This window comes from Carlito syrichta, unplaced genomic scaffold (assembly GCF_000164805.1).
Source record: "Carlito syrichta isolate Samal-C Ts95f unplaced genomic scaffold, Tarsius_syrichta-2.0.1 Scaffold301807, whole genome shotgun sequence".
Classification (NCBI taxonomy): domain Eukaryota; kingdom Metazoa; phylum Chordata; class Mammalia; order Primates; family Tarsiidae; genus Carlito; species Carlito syrichta.
In genome coordinates this window covers 704401-731961 of record NW_007245903.1, presented here as the reverse complement: position 1 = coordinate 731961, position 27561 = coordinate 704401, and the positions used below count along the sequence as shown (strand labels likewise).

The following is a 27561-nucleotide window of genomic DNA, read 5'->3' as shown; positions in this document are numbered from 1 at the left end:
AATATGACAGAAGACACCCAGATGAACAAAATGATTAATATAGCATGGGAGAAATTAAATCATGCATGTAGAAGAAAATTTCAAAAGACACAAATAAAAAGAAGCTCTTGAAATGAAAAACAAAATAGAAGGAAGGTAAGCTCCATAAAAGGGTTGGCAGAAAGTTGAAGGAATCTTGAGAAAGCAGAAAAATAAGACAATGAAATAGAAAACAGGCGAGGAAAAAAGAAAAAGAATTAGTCCAAGAGTTTGAATAGTTGAACAAGAAGAGAGCCCAAACAGAAAATACAAATGGAGAAAAAAAACCCCAAATTTAAGAAAATTTCCTAAAACTAAAGGGCACAAATTTCCAGAGTGAAAGAATCCATCAAGTGCACAGCACATGGATGAAAACAGACCCCTCCCAAAGCAGGATACATCATCCTACAATTTCAAAACATTGGTAACACAGAAGACTCTGAGAGCTTCTGAGTAGAAAATCACGTTTCACTGAAAGTATCAGAAATCAGAGTGAGATCAGATGTGGCAACAGCAGCACTAGACACGAGAATACATTGGAACAATGCTCCAGACTCAGAGAAATGCCACCACCCAGCCAAGTTGCGGTGTAAACGTCAAGGCAGAAAAGTACATGCAGAGCCCAGGGTCTTCACGCTCATCCTTCTTAAATCAGCTGCCTTTGAAAGCCAGTGGAGAGTTTCTCCACCCAAATTAGGTTGTACATCCAAAGAGGACAGAACAGGACACACGGCACAGGGTATCCAACACAAGAGAGAGAATGGGGAAACAGCTGTGCAGCAGATCTAGCCCCAGGCAAGTTGAAGGCTAAGGCAGTCGCCTCTTTAAGGAGATGAGATGTTAAGAAAAGTATCTATCGAGAATGTCTTACCTGAATGTATCAAGACTTTTACATAACAAAAAAGCTGTTAGGAATTCAAGAGAAAGCAAATAGGTGCAGTATACACACTGAAAAGTCATTGTAGTACACAATTCGGTTCAGTTGCTTTATTAAAATAGGCAAACTCTTAATATTAATCTCATTAAAGCTAAAGCATATCTGTAAGACATAGCAGATCTATACTGTAATTACACTGATAACATCTGTGTGAGAGCAAGGGAGACAGTGCATCCACAGGTCAAGCAACTCCAGGGATAGCCGACGGCTACCAGAAGCTAGGACAGCAGGTGAGGACAGTGTTTCCTTGGAACCTTCAGGGGACCAATCATGTTGGTATCTTGATTTCAGATCTCTAGCCTCCAGAACTGGGGGAGAATAACTCCTGCTGGCTTAAGCCTCCTAGTCTGTGGGTCTCTGTGACAGCAACCCCAGTAACAGATACACTGACAATGAAGAATCTGCTTGCCATTACTGTCATCAGCCATCACCCCCCATCAATCATCCTCTGCTGTTTCTGAACACCGAACCCTGCTTCTGAACACTCTTGTTTACTTGAAAAAGCAATTCCCTGATATTCTCACAGTACAACATGTAAAAGGGCAAGTGATTACCTGAGGCATAAAGTTTTAAAATGTGAGGGACACTTTAACAATGGAAAAAACTGTAGTCAAGCTGCTAAATCTTGCTGCCTTCACGTTAGAGAGCTATCAGAGCTATCAGAGTCAAGTAAGGCAGGTGTTCCGGTTCAGCAGACATGAAATGGTGTTCTATTGTCTCTCAGAGTAGTATACTATTTACCCAAATATTCCTGCTTGTTAATGTTTTATCAAATGTTTTCTTTTATAATATGCTTTTTAAAGGCTTTGATGCAGTGTTTCATAAAATCCAGAGGCCTTTTTAAAACAGTGAGTGAATGCAGCTGATTTTATTCTGGGCACCAGTAGGAAATAACGCACTGCAGAGTTTATTCCATTCTGCCCTGGAGACCTGATATGTCATCAGTAATCGCAGACTCACAGTACTTCATAATGAAATACAGATGCTTCCCTGTACATGCTGGGAACAAGCATTCTAAACACTAGAATTATGGTGTAAGGCGCCTACTAAGGGAAAACAACAAGGAAAGCATCCCTCGCCCCTCAAGGAAGTTCTGCTTGGCTTTGAAGCCATTTACAGTCAAGAAAAATAATTTACATTCAAGAGAAATAATCTGCAGATAATATGCATTTTATGTCCTAGGAATATAGTTTCAAAGAGTATGTTTTCACAAAGTAATTGGCAGTTAGAATGGAAAAAAGTCAGTTTAGAACTTTTTGTGAATCACAAAATATATTTGTGATGTGTTATCTCACATGTTGACACAAAACAGAATTAATATACAACCTAAATTCAAGTTATAAGCCACACTCCTGTCATATTGAGCTCTTAACATGCCCTAGCCCTAAGCATGTTCCCAAGTTTTAGATCTAGAGTTATCAATCACATTGAAAATAAAAGCTGACACCACATGTTGAATGTAATCACATTCTCTTCATCTCTCTGACCAAGTGACAAGCCATACCAGAAAAGCTGAAAGTCAAAGATGCAAACTGGACTCAGTAATACTTTAAAATCTTATAGCAACAGGCTCTCGAAAGAAAGAAAAATAGTAGACTTCATGTGATTTTTTTTAAATGATGGCTTAGGATAGAAAGATATTGATGTTAATACAAAAATTTAGCAATATGTGCAGATTTTGTTTATTCTTTTTTTTTTTTTTTTTTTGAGTTGGAGTCTAACTCTGTTAACCAGGCTAGAGTGCAGTGTGACATGGTAATCCTTCTGCCTCAACCTCTAGAATGGCTGGGACTACAGGCATGTGCCACCACACCCAGCTAAATTTTTTTATTTATTGTAGAGATGAAGTCTTGCCAAGTTGCCCAGGCTGGTATCGAACCCCTGGGCTCAGACAATTCTATCGCCTTGGTCTTCCAAAGTGCTGGGATTACAAGTGTGAGCCACTGCACCCGGACTTGATTTATTCTTATCTCTTCATTTCCTCAGATTTCTTCTAGTAAAAGTGAATTTGCTGTAAGTGAATCACAGATAAGAACTAAGAATTGCTCACTAAGTTGCTACAAGTCCAAATAGCTATTCAAGCTTCATCAGGAACTTTTTTCCTCTGTAGTTTTGGGAGAGGCAGCAAGATTTGCTCAGGCTGCTCCCCACCCATCGTGCAGCCTGCTCCATGTTTCCTTTGGCTCCAGCTCCAGAAAGTGATCTGAGGACACCCCAGCTGCAGCATGCACCAGCATCCAACCTCCCTCATCCTTCTAGTTGCTATCTCTTTATTTGTATGTCAGGGTTCCTTTAATTAAATCTGGCCTTCCTTGGACTTCCCGTCTACATTTTTTTATTACCAACAGAAGCTATGTATATTGTACCCGAAAGTATATTTTATGTTGGATCAAAAATGTTTTTCTGGTAACAACTGTATATTTGAGTCATAGTACACCACTGGCAAACAGGAAGCAGCTAAAAATAAAGCTTGGGAGATGTGAGTGGACATGTCCTTTTGGGCCACAGGCACATGTGTCCAGTACATCCAAAACCAAACCTTCACAAGCGCCCCCCCCCACACACATGAAGCTCAAGTGTTACAATCACACCAAAAGGGCCCACCAGCCCATCAGGAAAATTCCTGATCCCCTCTGGTCCTCAGACACGATTGTCAAACCTTATAAATGCTAATTTTTAATCAGGGAACCTATCATTTCTTTCCTGGGTTAGGCTGTCATTTGGATAAACACAAGAAGCCTCCTGGTCTTCCTGGCTTGACCTCTGCAACCTATTCCCACATAAGATCAGAGGTTGTTCCTAAAACACAAATGCGTTGCAGGAGAAACCAACAGCCATGTTCTGTCTCCTGAAGAGAGAAACAGTCACCACCTAAGCTTGTGTCTGAGCAGTTGAAACAGATGGATCACAGCTTGGTATCCAGAAATCAGACTGCAAGAAAATCCAAGGGCATGGTTAGTCACTGAACTTGACCCTGAATACTCAATCAGCAACCCCAAGACAGCAGGAAGTTATTCAGGCAGAAGTCGCAGGCTCTTCCATAAACTGTGAAGGAAATAAAGGGATGAAAAATACAGGAAAGGGAAATGGACTTAAAAAGCCTTGGAAGACACTTAAACAGCAAGCAAGACTGAACTGTGATGCCCAAGGGGGCATACTTGGATGGACTGTACAGAGACACAAGGATGCCATGACATGGAAGTTGGGGTGGTCCTGAGGAGGGGAGTGAATATACAGAGACACAAGTACACCATGACGCGGAAGTCTGGGTGGTTTATGGGGAGGGTGAGTGTACAGAGACACAAGAATACCAAGACATGGAAGTTGGAGAAGTTTCTATGGGGGGGCTGACTGTACAGAGACACAAGGACACCATGACATGGAAGTCGGGGTGGTCCCTATGGAGGGGCCGACTATACAGAGACACAAAGACACCATGACGTGGAAGTTGGAGTGGTCTCTGGAGGGAGTGACTATACAGAGACACAAGGCCACCATGCCATGGAAGTCAGGGCAGGTCTCTGGGGGGGGTGACTGTACAGAGACACAAGGATACCATGATTTGGAAGTCGGGGTGGTCTCTATGGGGAAGCTGACTATACAGAAACACAAGGACACCATGACATGGAAGTTGGGGTGGTCTTTGGGAGGGGGGGACTGTACAGAGACACAAGGATACTATGACATGGAAGTCAGGGTAATCTCTATGGGGGGACTGACTGACTATACAGAGACACAAGGACACCACGATGTGGAAGACAGAGTGGTCTCTGGAGGGGTGGTGACTGTACAGAGACACGAGTATACCATGACATGGAAGTTGGGGTGGTCTCTGGGGTGGGGGGCTGACTATACAGAGACACAAGGTCACCATGATGTGGAAGTCAGGGTGGACTCTAGGGGAGTGACTATACAGAGATACAAGGACATCATGATGTGGGAATCAGAGTGGCCTCTATGGGGGGTGGGTTAACTATACAGAGACACAAGAACACCCATGACGTGGAAGTCGGGGTGGTCTCTGAGGGAGATGGGACTGTGATTGGGATTGAGGCTAGTAGGGGCTTCTGGGGGTCACTGGCAAAGTACTATTTCTTAACCTGTGTTGTAGTTACCAAGGTGTTTGTCTTAAAATACTTTACTAAGCTACATATTTGCTTGCATACTATTCTACTTTTATTTTCAGTGGAAAGGTCTCACTACAAATCTGGTCATGAAACTGTCCTGAACACTCCAATGGCCTCAGGATGCTCATTAGAGAAAGCCCAAACTCCATCACAGGGTCGTTGAGGTCTGGCAGCACCTGGTTCCACTCCAAGCCTCAGCACTTGCTGGCTTTCTCCCCCGTATTGAGTTCCCCAAGAGCAGTCTGCTTTCTCACTTTGCCAGGCCTTTGTGCATCCACTGCTTCTGCTTGAAACTGTCAGACACGGCTCCCTTCCCACTTGGTCTGGCTGAGTTTCATGTGTCCTTCAATCCCAGCAGGAAAGCCTGCACCAATGCCCCATGTTGGGCAAAGTGGCCATAGGTCTTCCTGTTGCATACAGTACCTTCCCCATCACAGCATTTGCCACCTAGGCAGTCTATATATTCAATGAGTACTGTCTAGTAGTTTATATCTTCCACAGACCAACAACCCTAGGCAGGACAGACACATACCAGGCCTTCACGTGTGTTCTCAATACGTAGTGAAGTGCCTAGAACATGGTATGTATACAGAAAACTTATATAAAGTGAAAGTCTGCATACACTTACTTATAAATGAAAATCGACTTTGGCATCAATATATAAGAACACAAAATATAAGCAAAGTAGTAATTAACAATAACAATAATAGCTAACACTTACATTATGCCATGCACTGTTTAATTAATGGATCCTCTTTAACACTATAAGGTACGTAGCAATTCACAGATGAGAGAACTGATCCATGGGGAAGCCAGTTTGTAAGTGGGATTAGAACACAGGTGACCTGGCTCCACCATCCTGGCTCCTAATTTCCATACAGAAGCACCTTCTACCACTTAACAGCACAGCCGCTCATTTCAAAGACTGAAGAGGTGGTTTTCAAGTGAATAAAAACAAGACTCTGCTGTGGTTGCTGATTAGCAGCAGACATGGACATTACACACATGTAAGATGATGGACCCCAAAGTTCACAGGATGGGGCAGGGGAGAGAACGCCAGGTACAGGTGGAGCACTTCATAGAGCAGAAACATGAGACTCTGGGGAGGGCTGCACCACAATGTCAAATCCTGACCTTCCTCCCACTGGCCACCCACGTCTCTGTGCTTATAGGCCGACAAACAAAAGGCTGACAACAGGCAGGTCTTCAGAGTGAAAGAGAGGTCAAATGGACATGAGCAGCCATGGAAGACAGCACCGAGTCAGGTTCAAAGACTAGTACAGATCCAGAACTTCTGTGCTAGGTCAGCTCAGACTCTCAATCAAAATACAATCGATCATTCATTCAGTATGATGTGTTAGTGTCTTTGTGGCTGGTACACCGCATTAGGTGCTCAAGTCTCAAAAACCACTGAGGCTATCCTCAGTAAGCTGATGTGCCAAAGGGAGACAAATAAAGCAAAAATTCCAGGACACAGCAGGCAGAGCACCCTGTGAGAGTTCTCTAGAACACACCATCACCAAGCGGGGAGAGGAGGGCTGGAGATGGAGGCCAGGAGGTTTCCAGAATTAAACGTCTTTTGGAGCTGCATTTAGGAGAAACACTCCGGGCAGACAACCGGCAAGCAACCCAGTGATGACTGCAAACCAGTGAGTGAAGTGAAGAAAACAATGGGCATGGAGAGGGATGAGGGTTGAAGAATATGTGATAGAGGAAGAAGTGAGGCTCAAAGTCTGCACAGGGCCGAGAGGAAGGAGACAGGGCGGGACTGATGGGTCTGGGATCCCTGCAGGCAAAGGTCCACATGGTGTGGCTCTGTCAACCTTTTACTGCCCAGACTCAGGGTGAAGCTGAAATGCCAGCACGCAGTCCAGGTGGACCACTGGGGAGACCACACGTCTATCCCTGCCAGTGAGAGGCTTTAAAACAAAAAAGTCACAAAGTGCTGGAAAAAAAGACTTTTAAAATCTGTAAGCTCTGGATGAGGGCGTGTTTTATAGTTGATCTTTTTTATTTATCAAAGATGCTTTTTCTCCAGAGCTTACCTGCATTCAACAATAGATCACCAAGGGCAAAATGCATTCCTGGAGTAGCAAGAGTGAAGAACAAAACAAGGAGAGGGAGGAGAAAGGTGACTGTAGGGAAGTAAAGAGCAAAACAGCGGCTGTGCAGCAGCCAAGCACAGGTGAAGGTGGAAGATGGCGAGCTTGTGAAAAGGTACGGATATGGTCAAAAGGTTCTACTCTTTTTTTGATTCAGAGTCTCATTCTGTTGCCCAGGATGGAGTGCAGCGGCACAATTATGGCCACTGCAGCCTCAACCCTCTGGGCTCAGGCAATCTTTCTGCCTCAGCCTTCCAAATAGCTGGGACTACAGGTATGTGCCTCCATGCCTGGCTAATTTTTTTATTTACTGTAGAGATAAGGTCTCACCATGTTGCTCACGCTGGTCTGGAACTCCTGGGCTCAGGCAATTCTCTCACCTTCACCTCCCAAAGTGTTGCAATTACAGGCATAAGCCACTGTACCCAGTCCCTAAAAAGTTTACAAACAAATACTCCAAGATATCTGCCAAGAGTAGAACCCTTGTGATGATACCAGGGATGGGGGCTCAGCAAGTCATCTGTCCACACAGTTGGAGACGTTCACCAAGTGAGACAGATCAATAGACAGAGTCAGTGATACAAAAAGACATGTAAAAAATGGACTGTCTTTTCTCTCACAGAGCCCACTACCCCTCTCTACATTACCTGTTTCATTTGGATATCAATATGCAGTCAGTCTCCCAGGACCACCACCTATGCCTCCCTCTTCTTTACACTTTTTTTGAGTCAGAGACTCACTCTGTCACACAGGCTGGAGTGCAGTGGCACACTCACAGCCACGCTGGCGTCAACCCTCTGGGCTCTGGTGATCCTTCAGCCTCAGCCTTCCAAGTAGCCGGAACTACAGGCACACACTACCACACCTGGTTAATTTTTTTTTTTTTTTATTGTAGAGACGAGGTCTCACCAAGTTGCCTGGACTTGTCTCGAACCCACAGGCTCAGGCAATCCACTCGCCTCAGCCTCCCAAAGTGCTGGGATTACAAGCTGAGCCACGGAGCCCAGCTCTTTACACTTTCAATGTTAGCATGCCTCAGAAGCCCACAGGGACTTGATAAAAGCACAGGTTCCTCAGCCTGCTCCAAGAGGTCATAATTCAATGCATGTGAGTGGGACACAGGCATCTGTCTTTTCAAGGACTCCCTATATACTCAAAAATAATAATAATTTCTAAAAAATCACACTTTGAGAAAACATCCTATGTCCAATCAACTCTGTAGATTTTCTGTCCTAAATGTCTTAAGTTCATTCCCTCTTCTCTCCATCCTCACTGTCTTCGTTGTAGTCTTTGTCTCCCTCCTAGACTAATAAGCTTCTAACCAGTTTATCTTTCCTGATCCATTCCCTTCACACCACCCACACACAAAGCTTTCTAAAACACAGACTTCTATGGGATAAGCAATGATCTGCCCTGACCATGTCTCTCCTGAGGTCCAGAGCCAGCATGTTGACAGTGGAGAGGAAAAGGGAAGCTGGTGGAGAGACTGTGTTAAGTGTGGTTAAAATGAGTTACCTGGATGGATACTGCAGAAGGGGACAAAGAAGTAAAAGTCTGTTCTGAAGACATTGAGGGTATAGTGAGCTACCCGGCTTTAGGAGAGACTCCATGAGCACACGTATGCACTATTACTCTTGAGTTGATATAAATATCTGGAGAGCATTAGCAAGATGTCAGCAAGACCCTACATCTTAAGGAGTATAGAAATGAACAGTTATTTTACTCAATAGATAAAGCTGACTTTTAAAAAATGATTATGAAGCATCAATGAAACAGAACAGACATATGTGCATTTCCCTTAACATATGGAGCAAGAAATACAACAAATCAAACATCATGTTTGTCAAGCTTTTATATTAGAAAATTTTAAGAGCTAGACTGTAAGGGTTACATGGAATCCAATATATTTATGTTGCCTTTGTTTGTTTACCTGGGCTGAGGGGCACTGATTTAGAACACAATTAAAGAGGGATGGGGGGACTCTACTGGCAACTCTGAAAGTTCATACTGTATTTAAAAAGGCAACGAACTTAAAGGGTGGAAATGGGAGGGAGCAAGTCACTTGTCACAGAGAGGAGCTGGGTGTCAGACGGATACTGAATCTCAGAGTCAAACAACAAACACCCAACAAGGAAATTAACTTTGGATTTCTTTTCAAAATTTTATGATTAGAGCTGTCATTAAATGTCTCAAAGTTACAGTTAGAAAGATGCATTATAGGAGCCAACTTATCCTCACCTGCAAGTGAAAGAGATGAGAACAGTTTCAAGTTAGCTGAGTGGTAAGAGCTTAGGTGAGCAACATCCTGAAACATCCTGTTTAGTACATGATTATCCAGTGGCAACCACCTGGCTGCCCAGATGATCTGTTTACCTCCACCTGGGTGGCCCAGCTGACCTGCTCACCTCCACCTAGGCTGCATAGCTGACCTACTCACCTCCACCTGGGCTGCACAGTTGACATGCTCACTTCTACCTGGACTGCCCTGCTGACCCATTCACCTCCACCTGGGCTGCTCAGATGATTTACTCAACTCAACCTGGGCTACCCAGCTGATTTGTTCACTTCCGCCAAGTTGACCTGCACACCTCCACCTGGACTGCCAAGCTGACCTGCACAGCTCCAATTGGGCTGCCCAGCTGATCTGCTCACCCATCACCTTCATTGTACAGCTGAACTGCACACCTCCACCTGGGCTGCACAGATATCTGTTCACTTCCATCTGGACTGGCAGCTGACCTGCTCACCTCTACTTGGGTTGCCCAGCTGACCTGTTCACCTGTCTCCACCTGGGCTTCTCAGATGATTTACTCACTTCTACCTGGGCTGCCCAGTTGAACTGCTCACTTCCACCTGGGCTGCCCAGTTGACCTGCCTACCTCCACCTAGGCTGCCCAGATGATCTGCTTGCCTTCACCTGGGCTGCCCAGCTGATCTGCTCACCTCTACCTGGACTGCCCAGCTGTCCTGCTCATCTCCACCTGGACTGCCCAGCTGACCTGCATACCTCTACCTGGGCTACCCAGATGATCTACTCATTCCACCTGGGCTGCACAGCAGGCCTGCATACCTCCACTTTGGCTGCCCAGATGATCTGCTCACCTCCACCTGAGCTGCTCAGATGATCTGCTCACCTCTACCTGGACTGCCCAGCTAACCTGCTCACCTCCACCTGGGCTGCCAAGCTGACCTACTCACCTTCACCTGGGCTGCTCAGCTGACCTGCACACCACCTGTGCTGCCCAGCTGACCTGCTCACCTCCATCTGGGGTGCCCAGCTGATCTACACACCTCCACTTGGACTGTCCAGCTGGCCTGCTCACCTTTACCTGGGGTGCCTAGCTGACCTGCTCACCTTTACGTGGGCTGCCCAGGTGTCCTGCTCACCTCCACCTGGGCTGCTCAGGTGATCTGCTCACTTCTATCTGGGTTGCCTATATGATTTGCTCACCTCCACCTTGGCTGCCCAGTTGACCCGCACACCTCCACCTGGGCTGCTCTACAGACCTGCACACCTCCACCTGTGCTGCCCAGCTGACCTGCTCACCTCTACCTGTACTGTCCAACTAACCTGCACACCTCTAACTGGTTGCCTAGTTGACCACCTGCTCACCTCCATCTGGGCTGCTCAGCTCTACCTGGGCTTCCCAGCTAACCTGCACAGCTGTCCTCTTCCTCAGCAACTCTACTCCGGCTTCCTCCCGCCACAGGGCACTTGACCTTGATTCTTCCAAGAATCCATTTGTAATGACACTGCTAACAACCTGCTTTGTAAATAGCATTTCAGAAGGGCATTGCCAATGGCCATGTGTTCCTTTAAATTTTAAATAATCTGGTTATTGGAAAAAGCCTCATAATCATCAGTTAGCTTACCCTTTTTATAAGACTCTGCAGCAGAATAAAGGGCATATCTTTCTTTGGGTCACAGAATAAAGGAAGAGAGAAAAAAAAGGCAAAGAGTCGGGGAAGGATAGGAGAAAGGAAAAATGTGAATGAGAAGCAGCCAGGGGTGGGGGCTGGGCTTCCACAGCCAGCATGTGTCTCCACGCGTCCACTTTAATGGGTTCCAGGTGTGTTCTGGGCTGAGCCTCCCAGGTTTCTCACTGGAAGGTCATGGTAGGGAAACCTCATCTCTTTACTCCTGAAGCTGGGGGTCCACATGTCGGGGGCCTGCTACATCCTCCCCCTTTGATTCTCAGTCTTAAATTGCAATTTTGAAATGTCAAAAGTCTGAGAAACAGCTGCAGAGCCTCATGTGCAGCCTAGCAGGCAGTGCTGAGAGAGGGAGGCCACCCTTACCCTTCTGGGACAGCCGTGGCACCACGAGCTCATCTCAGCATGCCAGGGACTTTGTTTTTTTTCTCTATTTTATTTTGTTATTATATTGTATTTTGCAAATACACCCTCAGATGTCACCAGCCAGAAGTATGCAATCCACAGGCAAAGATTTAATACTCAGTCTCTTGCAAAAAAAAAAATACAATTACTTCTCTGTCCAAAAGGTCAACTGTCTTCGTTTCCCTCCCCAGTTCTCCTGACTTCCTGTAGCTCACTGGCTCCAATGCAAGAGTGAAGTCATTTCTTTCCCATGTGATTTATGTTCTGTCTGAGAAGCAAAAAAAAAAAAACTATAAAGGAAGAACGAATCATTCACAACAAATATTTCTCAAAGATACAGCTCCAGCATGATGGAGTAGATAAAACAGAGTGCTATGCACCAAGAAACTCAATGAGAATACAGCTGCACATTCATACCCATTTCTGCGTAATAATAACCAACTTTTTAGTAAAACCATGTGTCGGGAACATCATGTAAGAGCTTCACATGCATGATGGAACAACCTTGTCCAGGAGTGTTATCCACACTTCACAGATGGAGGAACAGGTCTACAAAGGGTCAGGAGCCTGCCAAGGACGCATGGTTGATACAATGGCACAGCCAGAGTGAAGGGACAATTCCAAAGACCACGAGGCCAAGCCTGTCCCCAGGGTCTACAAGTGACAGCATGGAAGACGAACGCCCTGACAGACGGCTGGAAATACACCCTGGATACCTCTGTGTCATTAACTGGGGCCTGGACAACACATTTTCTCTGTTAGGACCTACCTTACATCTCTTTTTTTTTGAGTTGGAGTCTCACTTGGTCGCCCAGACTGGAGTGCAGTGGCCGTTCCCGGCCACCGCAGCCTCGCCTGCTGGGCTCCGGCGATCCTTCCGCCTCAGCCTTCTGAATAGCCAGAATTACAGGCATGCACTACCACGCCCGGCTGATTTTTTGATTTATTGTAGAGATGAGGTCTCACTGCCCAGGCGGGTCTCGAACCCGCGGGTTCAGGCAATTCAATCACCTCAGCCTCCCAAAGGCACGGGATTACAGGCTGAGCCACCGAGCCCGGCTCTTACATCTTTTTAAACGCAGTTATCTCCCCACATTGTTAAATAAAATATGGTAAACTTAACTGCACTCTTCTTAAGTGGTTCGGGACCTGCAGTGTTTTCCAGTCATTGCCTGAATACTTTTTGCTTCTTTTTAGCTCTAGAAGAGCACTGTAAGGATTTGCTAAGGAGTGTCAAGCTCGTGGCAACCTGTTTACCGAGATTTTGGTTGAGATACACACAAGGAGGCTGTCTGGTGGAGATACAGACGATTCAGCTTCCTATGTATGCAGACTCCTCCTGAAGGATTCCACTAGGCTGGAAGATGAAGGTGGCTTGAGCTAGGCCACTCCTCCATTCTCTCCACCTGGCCACCTCCTCAGTACAGACCATAGAAAACTTTGCTCTGGGGACCTTCCATCAAAGGATGCACGTGTGAGCAAAGCAGGCATGGTTCCACTCTCAGTCCACTCTGGTGTAAAGAAACACTACCACGTGATCATCACACGCACTGCAGGGACCAGAAGCCATGTGGTTCTCCATGAAAATCCCAGGAAAGATACTGTCCATGTCAAAACTGGCTAAGTCCACTTTCCTTACAGCTAAAAAACCTCAGAGTCCACTTGGGGCCACCCACACGTCGTGTTTTGGCAGTGTCTCATTCCTTGTCCAGTTGTCCCCAATCTCCCCATTTTTCTTTCTCAGATACTTCTAACTTGAATCTTATTTTATGTTTCCTTAATCTTCTGGGGGAAAAGCATTGTAGAAGTAAGTACGAACAAGTAAATAAAAATATACACATGTATTATAAAAACTTTAGGAAAGTAGAATAATATGTGCTGGCCCTCAAAACATATTTAAAAACTTATTTTAAAAAATCCTTTAAAATCTCTACTAAATGCTGTTTTATTATTTTACTATCTTATAATTCTTGAGGAAAAAATACTTGATGGAGATTTTTTATTTGGAATCCTTCTTCTTCTTTTTTTTTTTTAAAACTATGTAAGTATTAAACACAGATATTAACTATTTATAAATGAGGATAGGCCAGGCACAGTGGCTCATGCCTAATCCCACTTTGGGAGGCTGAGGTGAGAGGATTGCCTGAGTCCAGGGGTTCAAGACAACCTGGACAACCTGGCAAGAAAATTTAAAAAAAAAATTAGCCAGGCATGGTGGTACGCACCCATAGTCCCAGTTACTTGGAAGGCTGAGGTGGAAGGAGCATGCCAACTGCACTCTAGCCTGGGCGACAGAGTAAGATGCCAACTCAGAAGAAAAAAAAAAAGAAAAAATGAGGATAGCTCCATATGCCAAATGGCATACACAGAACTCACATGTTTGTATCTAGGTAATATTATATAAAAACATGAATTCATTTTAAGTGTAATAAAATTTATTTTCCACTGTTACCAGTACTCGACTTATGATTTTAGCTCATTAAGTTTCTAAAAGTGGTGTATGTTAAGTTCTAACCAAGTTTTTATATAACAGAGCCAAATGCAACTCAAATTCTAGCTTCCATTTGGAAGGCAAGCTCTGCAGAGGAAAAAAGTCTTAATTAAAAGGGTAAAAAAGTCATGATTGGTGATGTCTTTGCTCTTGTAATTTTTAAACTAATAATAATTTACCTTTATATATTAGGTTAAAATTCAATCTCCCTTCTGGGAACATATCCAGAGGAACTCAAATCACTCTATGCAAAAGATACCTGCACACTTATGTTTATTGCAGCATTATTCACAGTAGCAAAAACATGGAACCAACCATGGTGCCCATTGAAAATAGACTGGATAAAAAAAATGTGGTACATATACACAATGAAATATTACACAGTCATAAAGAAAAACAAATTTATGGACTTTGCAGCAACTTGAATGGCCTTAGAGTCTACTCAGTGATCTAGCACAGAAACAAAGAACTGAGTAATACATGCTCTCACTCATAAGTGGACCCTGAACAATTATGATAATACTATCTATACTATAAAAAAGGTAAACTTCCAGGATGGTGGGGGGTGGGTACAAAACATCACTAAGAGTAAACTGATCCCAAGCCAGGCGAAATGGGGACCAAAGGGAGGCCCAAACTTTATTGGTACAATGACCATTTGTATACCTAACCATGAGTTGCATTCCACAACTTTAAAAGAAAAATTAAAAAAAAAAATAAAGTAGTATATTTCAATTGCTGATTTTTAGAGTGAGATTAAGCTCAGGCATAAACTACATTGTTACATCTACTGTGATGACAATGTGGGAACAGTGGCAGAGTGAGGACAGAGAACAGAGATCCAGAGTGTGCAAGGGGCTCCTGCAATGGCAGACACAGCCCATGGAGGCACACGACTCTGCATGTGCCCTACCATCAGAACTCGTAGACCCCCACCCATACAGTGGATCTTCCATCAGTATCACTGCCAATCTGCCAGATGTCCTTTCCACTCTGCCATCTATTAGATGGACATAGTACAACCAGATAATATTTTCCGTTTGACTTTTCTTTTACAATGGCCCAAGAATCTTAAGTGAGTCTACAGGCGTAAATTTTAGCCTCTTTATTTACTAAATACTCAGATGAGATGAACCACACTAATACATCTGTATGCATGTTTCCCCTCTGGAGACTCTTTTTTAATCCCAGATAAAAGACACCCTGTCATTACTTTCCCCCAAGCTTTCTTCATTAGTGTTACCATTAGATTCTCACATGCGTTAAGCAAGGGCTCAGGGGAACAGTACCGAGAGATATAACGGATCAAGGCCAAAAAGGACACTGTATGAGTTAAACAGATGCTCTAGTTTTGAGAGCAGCTGGAACAAAGACAAGTAAAATCCCACCAAAAGTACTATTTCCTTAGAGCCTACATATGCCAAATTAGAAACCAAGTAGGGTCTAAGTGTCAGATAAAGTAACAGCACCAATAATTCTCCTTGTTGTCATTACTCTTATTGACTGAGGACTTACTACATGACAGGAACTGTGCTAAGCACTTCACATGGATCACTGCATCACCCAACAACCCCATGAGGTAAGGGTGACTGCTGCATTATACGTTAGGACACTAATGCTCACTCAGCTTAAGAAACTCAATCTGAAGCAACACAGCTGAGAAGTGGTAGGGGGATTCAAGTGTGGCAGATGACTGCAGGGCTGGTGCAGCCTGATGAAAATGTGTAAGCAAGCATGCATGAACGCTAGGGAAACCCTAACTAATTGACCCTACCCTCAATTATGAGCAGAGGAAACACTCACAGCCTAGGTTTAAAGTACCTCACGTTTGTACTGGTGCCAATTATGGAACTGCTGGGTTGTTTCTTCATCTTTGAATCCCCGTTACCCAGCACAGTGCACGGCACACAGTAGATGCTCAAATACATGTTTGTTGATCAAGTGAAGAAACAAATGAACATACTTTAGTCATTGGTTTTCAAGAGAAGAAATACTCTTCAAGGAGGGTGGCAGTTATATCCAGTCTGTTGAAGCTGTTGAAGAACCTTTTTTTTTTTAACCTCCATAATATTAATAACTGTTCTTTTTGTAAATAAAAGCCAATCTTTTGGGGTTTTTTTGAACTCAAATACTATAGGAAAACTATATCCTAAGACAATGACAACACTCATACTTCTTTTTACATAATGAGGGCATATTTAATTGAAATAATTAAATTATTTAATTTAATTTAATTTAAACAGAGGTTGTTAGTACTTAATAGTGTTTCAATTTTTCAAAAAGTTACTATGCTCAATGACAAACCTAAATGAAAATTTTAAAGTTTAGGGGCTGAGTGTGGTAGTTTTGTAAAAGTTAAAATTTCCATAATATCATTTAAAAGCACAATCTAATAACAGTATCTTCCAAGACAAAATGTTCAAGTAGCTCAACTTCCTATGCCAAGATCACTTCCAGAATTGTAAATCAGATGTGAAGACAAATTCTCAATTTCTAACCTTGGCGGTCAAAAGGAAGAAGTCACCTGCTCAGCTCTATTAAGTGAAAGACTGGCTTCCAGGTGACTGGATGATGGCATCATGGTGCACCTGCTTTTATCAATATTGCCACAAATAAAGTACCAGCCCTCTAGAAAATGTCTATACATCTCCAATAATCAGGAAATCTGAATTTATAGAGACTATGTAAAAATTAAAACTTTTATTTGAAGTTATTTACTTCTCTTCTTTTATCATAGGAGTCTAAACTTCTCTAATGACAGCATTCATTCATTGGTATTTATACACCTGAATGTTTTATATTATAATAAGAAAATTGTACTAGTCTTGTAAAATTATCTTAATGTTATTGCATTTGTGCTAAAAAACATTCCATTAAGATGGTATTACAGACTGGGTGCAGTGGCTCAAGCCTGTAATTCCAGCACCTTGGAAGGCCGAGGTGAGGGGATTGCCTGCGCCCACGGGCTCAAAAACAGCCTGGGCAACTTGGTGAGACCTCGTCTCTAAAATAAAAAAATCAAAAATTAGCCAGGAGTGGTAGCGTGCACCTGTAGTTCCAGCTACTTGGAAGGGTGAGGCGGAAGGATCGCCTGAGCCCAGCAGGTGGACGCTGGGGTGGCCATGAGCGTACTGCATAGCAGCCTGGCAATGGAGTAAGACTCCAATTAAAAAAAAAAAATGGTATTACATAGTCAGTTACCTTTCATAGGATGAACTAGACAGCTTTCTACATTAACTATCTCAATGGAACATTTACATCAATATCTAAGTCTGCAAAAATCCACTCTCTCTAAAACTGAAAGGAAATTTACCCATATAGACAACAAAGTTTTTTTCTAAATAATGTAAATTCCATTGCCATTTTTAACTAATTGATTGTACAAATCAATTAGTTTCTGTATCATCTGACAATAGGATCTTGTAGTTCAAGTATCAGATAAATCTTCATATATTGTTTATTTTGTTTCTTGGTATCGGGGGATAGAATAAGATCAGGTAATGTGAGTCAAAGTAAGAAACCACCACATACATGGATAAGTTTTTAAACAAATCAAATAAAAAAGTTTTTTCAAACAAAAATATTGTAAGCTTCAAAATAACTATATATACTTAGCAATAAGCCTAAAAAATCAGCTCAAATATGAATTTATGCCAACTCTTCCATAATCTTTTTCACTAGGAAATTCCAAAAATTTATCAAGAAGCTTGCTAACCACCATTCTTCCCCCTTAGTATACAAGATGTGATTCCTGAAATATGTAATTCATCACAGCAGTAAGTGCAGTCGGGGATTTTTCTAAGCATTTAAAAATGAGCTCTCTCCTTAACAAGTGGCAGCTTATGTAATTTTAGAAGTATATTTTATGTGATTTGTAGATTATTTTAGTGTAAGTAAACATAATGTGTATTAAAACACAGTTTAAATAAAAATACCCGTACAAAACCTTGTTCAATCCACTTATCCCATGTCTTTTTGGAAGCATATGGAAGTATTCCTTATAGATTTAAGCTAATCAAAGAGAGACAGGAAATTTGTTCTTGAACCTTGGACTTCTGAAAGTAAATTATTACATAATTAGAATTCCTTACACAATTAAGCTGTAACATTGGTTTTCCTACAGATTTGAGCAATCTGCTGCTTATTGGGTAAGGTCTTGTTTACAAATTGCCAGTCAGTCCCATCACACTGACTTTTAGCTCCTTAGCATTACAAAATGTAAATAAGGCTTAATGAGTTGAAACTGCTTGCCAGCAAAATGTTTTAACTACTGGGGGTCAATCAAAACCCAACATCAGATAATGGTGACACATGCAGGCCTAGCATGAAGGAAAGAGCCACAGCCATCGGATGCCTCTGCTGACTCAATGCAGCAAATTATTTTTTCTTTGATTAGAAATGCATCTGAGTATTTTCCTTCTAACTTAATCATGAAGGTTACCAGGTCTTTTGAAACCAGGGGCCATTCCTAAGCCACTGGCAACACAAATAATAAGGAACACCCACCCCCACAGAGGCAAAGAAGCATGTGGAGACCTGGCCTGAGAGTTCCTACAGATTCAATTCTTTATAACGCAGAGTTAAAACAGGAAGAAGCAAAAGGCAAAAATCTACCAACTAGGCTGCGCCGCCATCCTCTCCATGTAGTCTTTCGCCATGTCTCGGGCTTCGATGTTCTCTGGGTACAGCACACAGAACATGGCCAAGGCCCCCAGGTTGTTCCCGTAAATCTCGTTCCAGCGGGCGCTGTAGTCCTTGGGGTCCCAGGGTGGGAGGTAGTCCAGGGGGCTGGACAGCATGGTGTGCACCGCCTCCGTGAGCCGGGCAGCGATGTGTGCATGTGAGCCAGTGGCCCTGAGCTGCAGCTCAGCCACCTCTGCTCGGGAGAAGAACAGCATGGGGTGGCTGTCGTAGTTGGCGTTGGTGAAGGGAACCAGGGCTTCCGGGTTCTCGTTGGTGATGGAGGCAGACCCAAAGCAAAGCAGGGATATGAAAAACACACTGGGAGCCCCCCGTGTGTGGGTCCTCATTGTGGCATCCGATCTCCAGCTCGGCCAGGCAGCCAGACCATCTTCGAAAGGTCCTAACAGGATCAAAGAAGAAAGGTACCTGTGAGCCAAGGGACCATGGCATGGGGGGACAGAGCTGGCAGAAGCTCACTTCCTAGGAAAAAAACCAGAACTTACACACTTAGACTTTTTTTTTTTTTTTTTGAGTCAGAGTCTTACTCTATCACCCAGGTTGGAGTGCAGTGGCATGTTCATGGCCCAGCCTTGGCCTGCTGAGCTCAGGCAATCCTTTCACCTCAGCCTTCCAAGTAGCTGGAACTACAGGCACGTGCTACTATGCACGGCTAGCTTTTTGATTTATTGTAGAGACGAGGGCTCATTATGTTGCCCAGACTGGTCTTATATTCATGGGCTCAGGCAATCCTCTCGTCTCTACCTTCCAAAGTGCTGGGATTACAGGAATGAGCCACTGCACTCAGTCATTTAGACTTTTAAAATATAACAAAAACTTGAATTAGGAGGAAACTTACCAAAATAATTAACTCCGATTCTACAAAATTAAACATGATACATCAGAATTATATTAATTATGGAAAACGGAACTTTGGGCTTAGGGAAAATATATAATATTTGTTCAAGGAGGGAAGAAAAAGTCTCCTTAGTATTCTTCTCATACACAGAAAATTTAGATTTTATATTTTTTTTAGACATTAATATATAAACCACAATAAACAAAAGCTGGTAATGAACTGTCATATGGGAATCTGACATTACAAATAAATAGAAAATCTTGTATTTCTTAATATAGATTCTTTCACCCTAATTTGCCCTTTTCCTAAAATTTCTGAATCAGGGTTTAGACTCAATACATCTGTGAGAATGTTCACAGACAAAATATTATAACTAAGGGTAAATATCCTCTTTTTGTGAGAAGGTGGAGACGGAGAAGACAAAGACAGAATGAGCATCCGCTGAGCCCAAGTGTTCCTGGACTGACATCAGCAAGCATGTAGTAAAGAGCAGATACTACTCTTTATTGGGACTGGAAACTGACATGTCTTCCTTCAGAAAGGAAAATCCCAGATTTAAAAGGCTGAAATAACACATGTACACTTTCCCCTCATTATTTGAAACTACTATCTACTTCTTCATTTGCATATGACATTCTGGGTGTCACTCAGTAAGTCAAAAATTTAAACAAAGCTTACATATTTTCTTCACTATTTGACTTTCTTGAAAGTCCTTTTTTTCAGTGGCAGATGTGCGCACCAGTTAAAAGAATGTCTTTCAAATGTAGAAACACACACACACACAAAACTTTCAGCCTAGTCTATGTCCCACATCTGGGATAAAGCAGGCATAAAATGCCCTGGAGGAAAGTCAGGGAATTCTTAAAATTCTTAAGAGGGGAAAGGTTATAGAAAGCAGACCAGAAAAAGACAGTCTTATGTAAATAATGAACAGTGGTTTTCAATTATTAAAGGGAGAAACCGCTGGTGAAAAAGCAACCTCCCAAGCTGAACACAAACTGTTTTTCCAAGGAAAAACTACCTCATCACATTCAGAAGAAAGAGAACTAAAAATTTAGCAGACATTGAAGATCAATCCACATCCTCAACTTACTGTGTCTCCAGGAGGAAAGCAGCAAGGCATCTCTTGAGGATGTGACTTTATTCTAGAATTCTTTATATTTCCAAATGTGCTTTAGACTCCCTATGGGTGAAACTCAATGGCAGTGGTTTTTTGAAGCATTTTACATGCATTTCAAGAGCAGAACTTCTGATGATAAAAAACATCTAATACAGTCATGCTAAATAAAACATAAAATAGAAATAACTCTTGGCCTCTGCTCATATTATGTCTAGCACCCAAAGCTTCAAGGCGGCTGGCTGGCTGGATCCTTCAAGGTCAGAGGCCCGGCCAAAAGAAATAGTCTTCTGTGGTTACGCCTGAGGAGGGTGTGGTTTCTGGCAACACAGGGAAGTGGCTGAGTCTGAAGCAACATTAGGTCCGTCCAGGAGCAAATAAGCTCCTTTCAGAGAACAATACTGCTAACAATTGAGGGGATGAGCCCCAGAAGCCCAAAGTCATCACAGATGCTGTAGTCAGTGCCGTTTAACACTGTGGGGGTCTAGGCACTGAGGGTCGGGTGGGCTGGTAGTTTCTCCTTTAACTGCCCCCATATGCATGCAGTTAGGGACCCTCCCAACTACTGGTTTTAGAATTTGTAGGAGCTCAGGTTATAGGTGGGCAGGGGCTTGGGCTCGAGGGTAAGAAGACACATGGAGACCTCAGATTCTGTACAAACTTTCCTTAAAGTGGCTAAGGTTGCCTTGTCCCATTCTCCCCCTCCTCTGTACACCACCCTCCCACCTGGGCACAGTCACTGAGACAGACAGGCAGGGCTGCTTCTGAGTCCCTCACACTGGGAGGCCAGCATGCCTCCCCCAACAACACTCCCAAGATAACCCAGCCCTTCCGCCACACTGCCTCTAGTTGTGCAGCACATGCCTGCGTGTCTTTATACAAGAGCTGGGGCTGAAGCACAGGACCTCGTTAACATGCCATCTTGGGAATGATGCCATCTCAGCGTGCCCTCATTGCTGAAGGTTCCCTCGTTGCTGTTTCACATTCATGCAAGGACATCAAAGCAGCAAGGCTGTGAGTCACTGCCCTCCAGTGTTACGGCCTATGTTCATCTACCTGAAAAGCTGATTTCTCCTGTCTCTGGCACACACCTGTATCCCACTGAGCTGTTGAGGTTGTGACATGCCATGCCTCAAGGAAGGCAAGAACCTTCTTTCTCTGTATCACAGACCTTCTCACTGAATCTGGCACTTAAAAGGCAGCATGTTGGCTGCACTGAGGTAAACTTTTGGACTAGTAGAGTAGATCTCATCACTGATGGAGAAACTTTGTTCCTCTTATTTAAAGACAAGGCAGATTAACAGAAAAAAAATTCTGCTAAGAAACTAACAGGAGGAAACATTCATGAAGCCCAGAAACATATACAGTCTAAAAAAACTATTCAGTAGTTGAAAAAGAAATCAAACTGAACTGAGGTCTAACCCAAACTTGTTTGAGGCTGGTAGCTTAAAGAGACAGCTAATTCCCACCAATCATTTCAAATCTGTCTAGAAAATTTCAGTGAAAAGTTTCCACTCCCAGCCTTTGTGTTTTGCCTTTGACTGTCTGCTCTAGGGTGTATGTCTATCCACTTTACAAAGAGAAGAGCCCAAATTAAATGAGTGTTTCTGAAGATACTCTTAGGTGGACTGCAATGGACAGGTCCACCTAAAATTATGCCAGTTATCTGTACTTCTTTCAATGTACATTAAGAAAACTGTAACTAGCACATCAAAGCTGAGATTCCTGTTTAAAGTATATTTAAGTTTAAAAGTAAAAAAAAAAAAAAAAAAAAAATATATATATATATATATGGCAAAAAGTGTTGAAGGTGGTGCCTGAATGATGACAGCCTAGGGAATGCTGAGGATGTTTGGTGGATGCTACTGGAGGGTGGTGAGCTCACCAGAATGGCCAGCCCTCCGCCGCCTGCTCCCCCTCCAAGGAGACACACACACACACACAGTCTCTCGTGCCTTGTGCCCTGAAGAAATAATGTCTGCGGATGATCTCTCAAGCTATCACCTCCTACATCACTGTGTTTCAGAAACAGCAGAACACTGTCAGCTCCCTCAAATCAGTATGCTGGAGGCAGCCCAGTTCAGGAGCATGGCATTTTCAAAATGGTGGAATCACCAGCTACCCTCTGCAGCTGACTCTACTAATACATAGTTCATCTGTAATTCAACTCTCAGGATGTTTCTGCATGGCCCTCCTGAGCCTTATTTCCCCTGACATTTCCCTTTTCCTCTTATCTTCCTTCTCCTTAGTACATTAACTTTCACGATCCAGTTCCCTTCCCATTCTTTCATCTCACTCTGCACAACTTGGATGGTAAAACATTCCTAAATTTTTGCTTACTAGAAGGATACAGTATAGTCATTTTAGAATCCCTCTGTTACTATAGGATAATTTGGATAACAATTGGATCATCTCGTTGCCTGCATATTCTACATGTATCTGCAGCAGTCAAAGTTTGGCATTATGTCTAGGCCAAGTCAAATGAATTATAAGTAGATCTTCCAAAGCAACAATAGACCCAAATCATTTTGCTTTAATTCTGTTTCTACTAATCCACTGCAGCTCCTATGATTCAGCAATCACACAGAGAAACTTTGTTTCTATGATCCTGAATGCTTTTCACATATTTGATCTTTTACTTTCCAATAACTGAATGAGGCAAAACAGTATTGATTGTTCGTTACATAACAGACTAAATTTCAGAGACGGAACTAGAGTTTGAATTTCCTAAGTCCTAAGCCAAGGTTCTGTCCCTAAACAAACTAATTTGTAAGAATGTTCAACAATATTTAAGTTTCATTTTTGCTGTCCTTAACAAAAAAAGCACAGAGGAGCAGGCTGAGAAGAAAAAAAAATTGAACATGCATCAAGGCTCAAAAAGATGTGAACTTCCAAATGGTCTGGAACTGTTCATAGGATGAAACACATGCTGGTACAAAAGTTCTTTTAATTTCTTAGGCTTTAGAAAATATAGGAAGCATAAAGCTGAAGAGAGAAATCACCCTACAGAAAATAAAACATGTCCCAAATTAAGATGGATTAGAAAACTTTTATAGGGTCTATGTGCCAAGTCTAAGGAGCACAGTATCATGATTAACAATATGGGGCATGGAGCTAGGCAGACAGGAGCACCAATAAATCTCAGCTTTGATCAGCTGATATCCACTCTCAAAACCTCCCTTCTCTTATCTATAAAATGGAACCTGCTTCATGAGGTGACTAAATGTGTCTAATGCACTCAGCATAGAACCTGCCATGAAAAGCTCAATAAATATTTATTTTTAATAATGGGAATATATTTCAGATATGCAAGAATAGATTAATCTATCCTTAAGAAATTTTATTTGAAAGAAATTAAATCTTCATACTTTACAGACAAAAAATATGAGAACCTAAGATGTTAACTGATGGGGGCCAGGTCATGCCATTTACAGACTTGGTTGAAATTGGAACACAACACTCTTGATGCCTAAGCTCACTGGAAGGAAAGCATATGACTCTTCAAAATTTTCAAGTGTTTTCTGGGAGTTCTGTCCCATAGAAAAGAACTGACGAAACAAGCTATTATCTAAGTGTACTTTCCAAGGCCAGTAATTTTTGATGTACAAAAGGTAACTGCTTCTTTCTGTATTCTTTCAAGAGAAAGGATTGGTGATACAACAGTGGCTGGGAAATACAGCGTGTGGCCGGGAAGCCATTTCCCAGTAACACATTCATATGGTGGAAGCAGTGCAGGAATACCAGGGGGACACCTGCCGCCATGGCCCAAGAGGATGAGCTAACTTTGGTCCAGAGTCTAGCCCTGGCCCTGTCAGTGCCATCAGTATCTCAACTAATCAGCCCGGGAGACAGATGCTACCTAAAGTTAGTCAAGCTCCCCCACCTCCACTTATGTAAAATAAGGATGTCAGCATGTTCACTTACGAAAAACACAATAGTACGGTAGATTGGGAAATATGTTCTGGCTTCATAGAAAACCAACGCAGGATGTGAATTATTAGATAATTGCCTGGTGAACAGAATGAATCAGAACAAAGACAGTGGGGAGGGCCCTGTACCTGAGGCAACTTGACCAGCTAAGGTCGCTGCCAAACTGCCCTTTAAGGGAGGTTGCTGCACTGTCAGCAGCAGGCACAGAGTCTTTTTAAAGACAAAAATTTTAAACATTAAATTGCAAGGATATTTAGAAAACAAGAATAAAATGTACAACCCACAACTCCTACACCACACCCACCAAGCTTGTTGGAGAGTGCAGCACCAGGTGACCAGTAGTTAGCCACATGATTAGGACTGTTAACACCTCAGGCACACAGTTGATGTGTCTATATCCATGAGAAGGCAGAAATGGCTGATCCAACCACTGACACTCCTGACGCTGTACCCTCTCCCCTAGAAAATGTGCAGGTGCTGAAAAAGCCTTCTCTGCTCATGTTTCCACGGGATTCCAAGTTCCTCCTCTCTACGTCTCAGGTAACACTTTAGGTCAAGCTAGTAGGTGACCCTTCCCTAGTCCTGCTTCCCCTAGATTCCAGATTCCACCTCTCTAGGTCTCAGATAACACTTTAGGCCCACTCCAATGGCCTGAGAACTGTGGTCCGTCCCAGGCTGAGCGTTTTTCCTTCTCTAATCCATTTTAGGGCTTGGTGCTCAGAGAACCTATTTCCAAGTGCTAGAGGAATATCTTGCCACGGTCTCATGAACTACTTTACTGTTGCCACATATTTTAACAATGGGATGTACATATTTTAAAAGGTCTCCTTACTTTTCTATTTCAGTTTTGTTAAATGCATAATTTAAATAATTCTTTGGAGAAGATGTTTTCCTCAATAGCAAAATAAAACCGTACATATCCTTGATAAATTTTTTGGTGAAATAAATCTAACCTTATTTTAGAGATGTCAAGTCCCAAGAAAACATATGGTTTTGATGCTTAACAATCATTCCCTAAAATCATACTCCCTGCTGTGTAAAAACCTGTGGACTCAGCCAAAAAATAAGATCTTAAATACTGAGAGCTCTTAGTAAGTTCTTTTTTCTCCTAAAAAAGTCACTTCCCAAGAAAAATCCACAAGATGTAATGTGGACTTTACATGGAACCCCCAAGAATTCACACAGTCCTGAAGGAGTAATTAGAGCCCTGAGACCATGCAGCAAAACCACATTGTGTCTGACCATGGTGTTCCTCCCCCTTCACATGCATTGCTAGAGAAACTTTAGGTCAGGTTTTTTTTAAGGTACAGCTCTGTGTAGTTAAAGAACATTTCTATCATTGTTCACTGGAGGTTTTCTCATAATGTAATGTGAAGGCCTCTTTCTTTCCTTCACCAACAGTGATAATTGTGTAGTTTCCTCATAGGAGAAGAATAATTCATCTAAAAGATGTTTAAAATGGCCACAAACATTTTTTAATTTCAAGTCTGAATGCACCATCCCCACTCACTAGAGGCCACTTGAGTGGGTAATTCAATGGCTGTCACACTAAATGCATAATTTAGTAGCAGAGGTGTGCTTGGTGTACATTACTACAAAGCTAAGAATCATTAAAATCCAGCTTTTGAGAGAGTGACAGAAAGGCAGTATAATATAATTGTAAAAACTGTTTTATTTTCACGGAAGCAAAGAGAAAGCAGGGTAGAAGTGGGTGTGTACAGAGTCACTGATGATACTACAAAGTATTTAAATTTGATTACAAAAAAGCTCAAAGAGAAAATGAAATGATTACACTTTCTAAGATAAGCTATAACTGAATTCTAGCTTATCTAGCAGTTTAACAATTGGATATCTTTTGATTTATTACAGAACTCCTTTTTCCAATTTTAACTGATTTTCTTAATGGTGGTCTTAAAATACAATATCCTAAAGTATTTTCAGAATTGTTTATTCTGATATTATTTTCAGAATAAGTTAATGTTGAGTAAAAATAAGTGTATTTTTTTTTATATCCTGAATATTTTTAAATGTAGTGGCTTGTGCATGTTATGCTTTCCAGTGCTTTGGTATCCAGAATTGGAATATCAACTCCCTATCCATGTTGAGGATAGGAATTTCTTGTAAATTTCAATAAATTCTACTAAGCATTGAGCAGCTCTTAAACCCAAAAATTATGTCAGGCATTGAGGATACAAAGTGAACAAGAAAAACAAGAAAACCTTCCCTAAATAACTACAGGATAAAAATATAAGAATCTGTGTGTTCCTGAGGTATCCTAAAACTGCAGTTCTGCATTACTCTGCCCGACAATAAAGAAAGACTCGGTCCATCCCTATTGTCTGCCTCAGTCCAGAGCCATTCTGTAACCCACTGGACCTGGCCCCAAGAGAAAATCTGCAATCTTTCTTTCAAAGTTTCTCTACACAGTAAGCAACCAGAGAGTTTCTGGGAAGGTCTGAAGGACCAGCTGTGGCTCTCTCAGCCGTAGCTTGAACCGTGAAGACACACCGTGTGGTATTACTGGCTAAAAACATAAAACACAGAAAAAAGGATGAATAGATAATGAAGACAACAGTTAAATCTCAGTCTCAAGCTTCACACAACAGTGAAACTGTGATCAATTCTTGGAAACCAAAGTAAAATGCCTCTTTCTCCCAAAGTCATGAAGGTGGATGGGTGACATGATCAAATGGGCTGGGATGGAGAGCAAAGTGTCGCCACTTTGGACAAGCGAACTATTTAAACCTACATCCTCATTTCAAATGCAGATAAAATGTCTCACTGGCCGGGCTCGGTGGCTCAGCCTGTAATCCCGCGCCTTTGGGAGGCTGAGGTGAGTGGATTGCCTGAGCCCGCGGGTTCGAGACCCGCACGGGCAACTTGGCGAGCCCTCATCTCTACAATAAATCAAAAATCAGCCGGGCGTGGTAGCGCGTGCCTGTAGTTCCAGCTACTTGGAAGG

General features: G+C 42.5%; 1 protein-coding gene across 2 annotated transcripts in view; it reads right to left on the bottom strand.

Annotated features, from left to right (window-relative positions):
- The window catches only part of DSE (dermatan sulfate epimerase), a 41639-nt gene extending 22535 nt beyond the window's left edge, over nt 1-19104 (bottom strand). Inside the window, exon 1 of one of the 2 annotated variants that reach the window (XM_008055272.2) lies at nt 18628-19104. In XM_008055272.2, coding sequence (XP_008053463.1) covers nt 18628-19043 — 416 coding nt within the window. In that variant the 5' untranslated portion in view covers nt 19044-19104. The remainder of the gene's footprint in view (nt 1-18627) is intronic. The other variant, XM_021711005.1, reaches the window with a different exon arrangement.
- Between the last annotated feature and the right edge of the window lie 8457 nt (nt 19105-27561).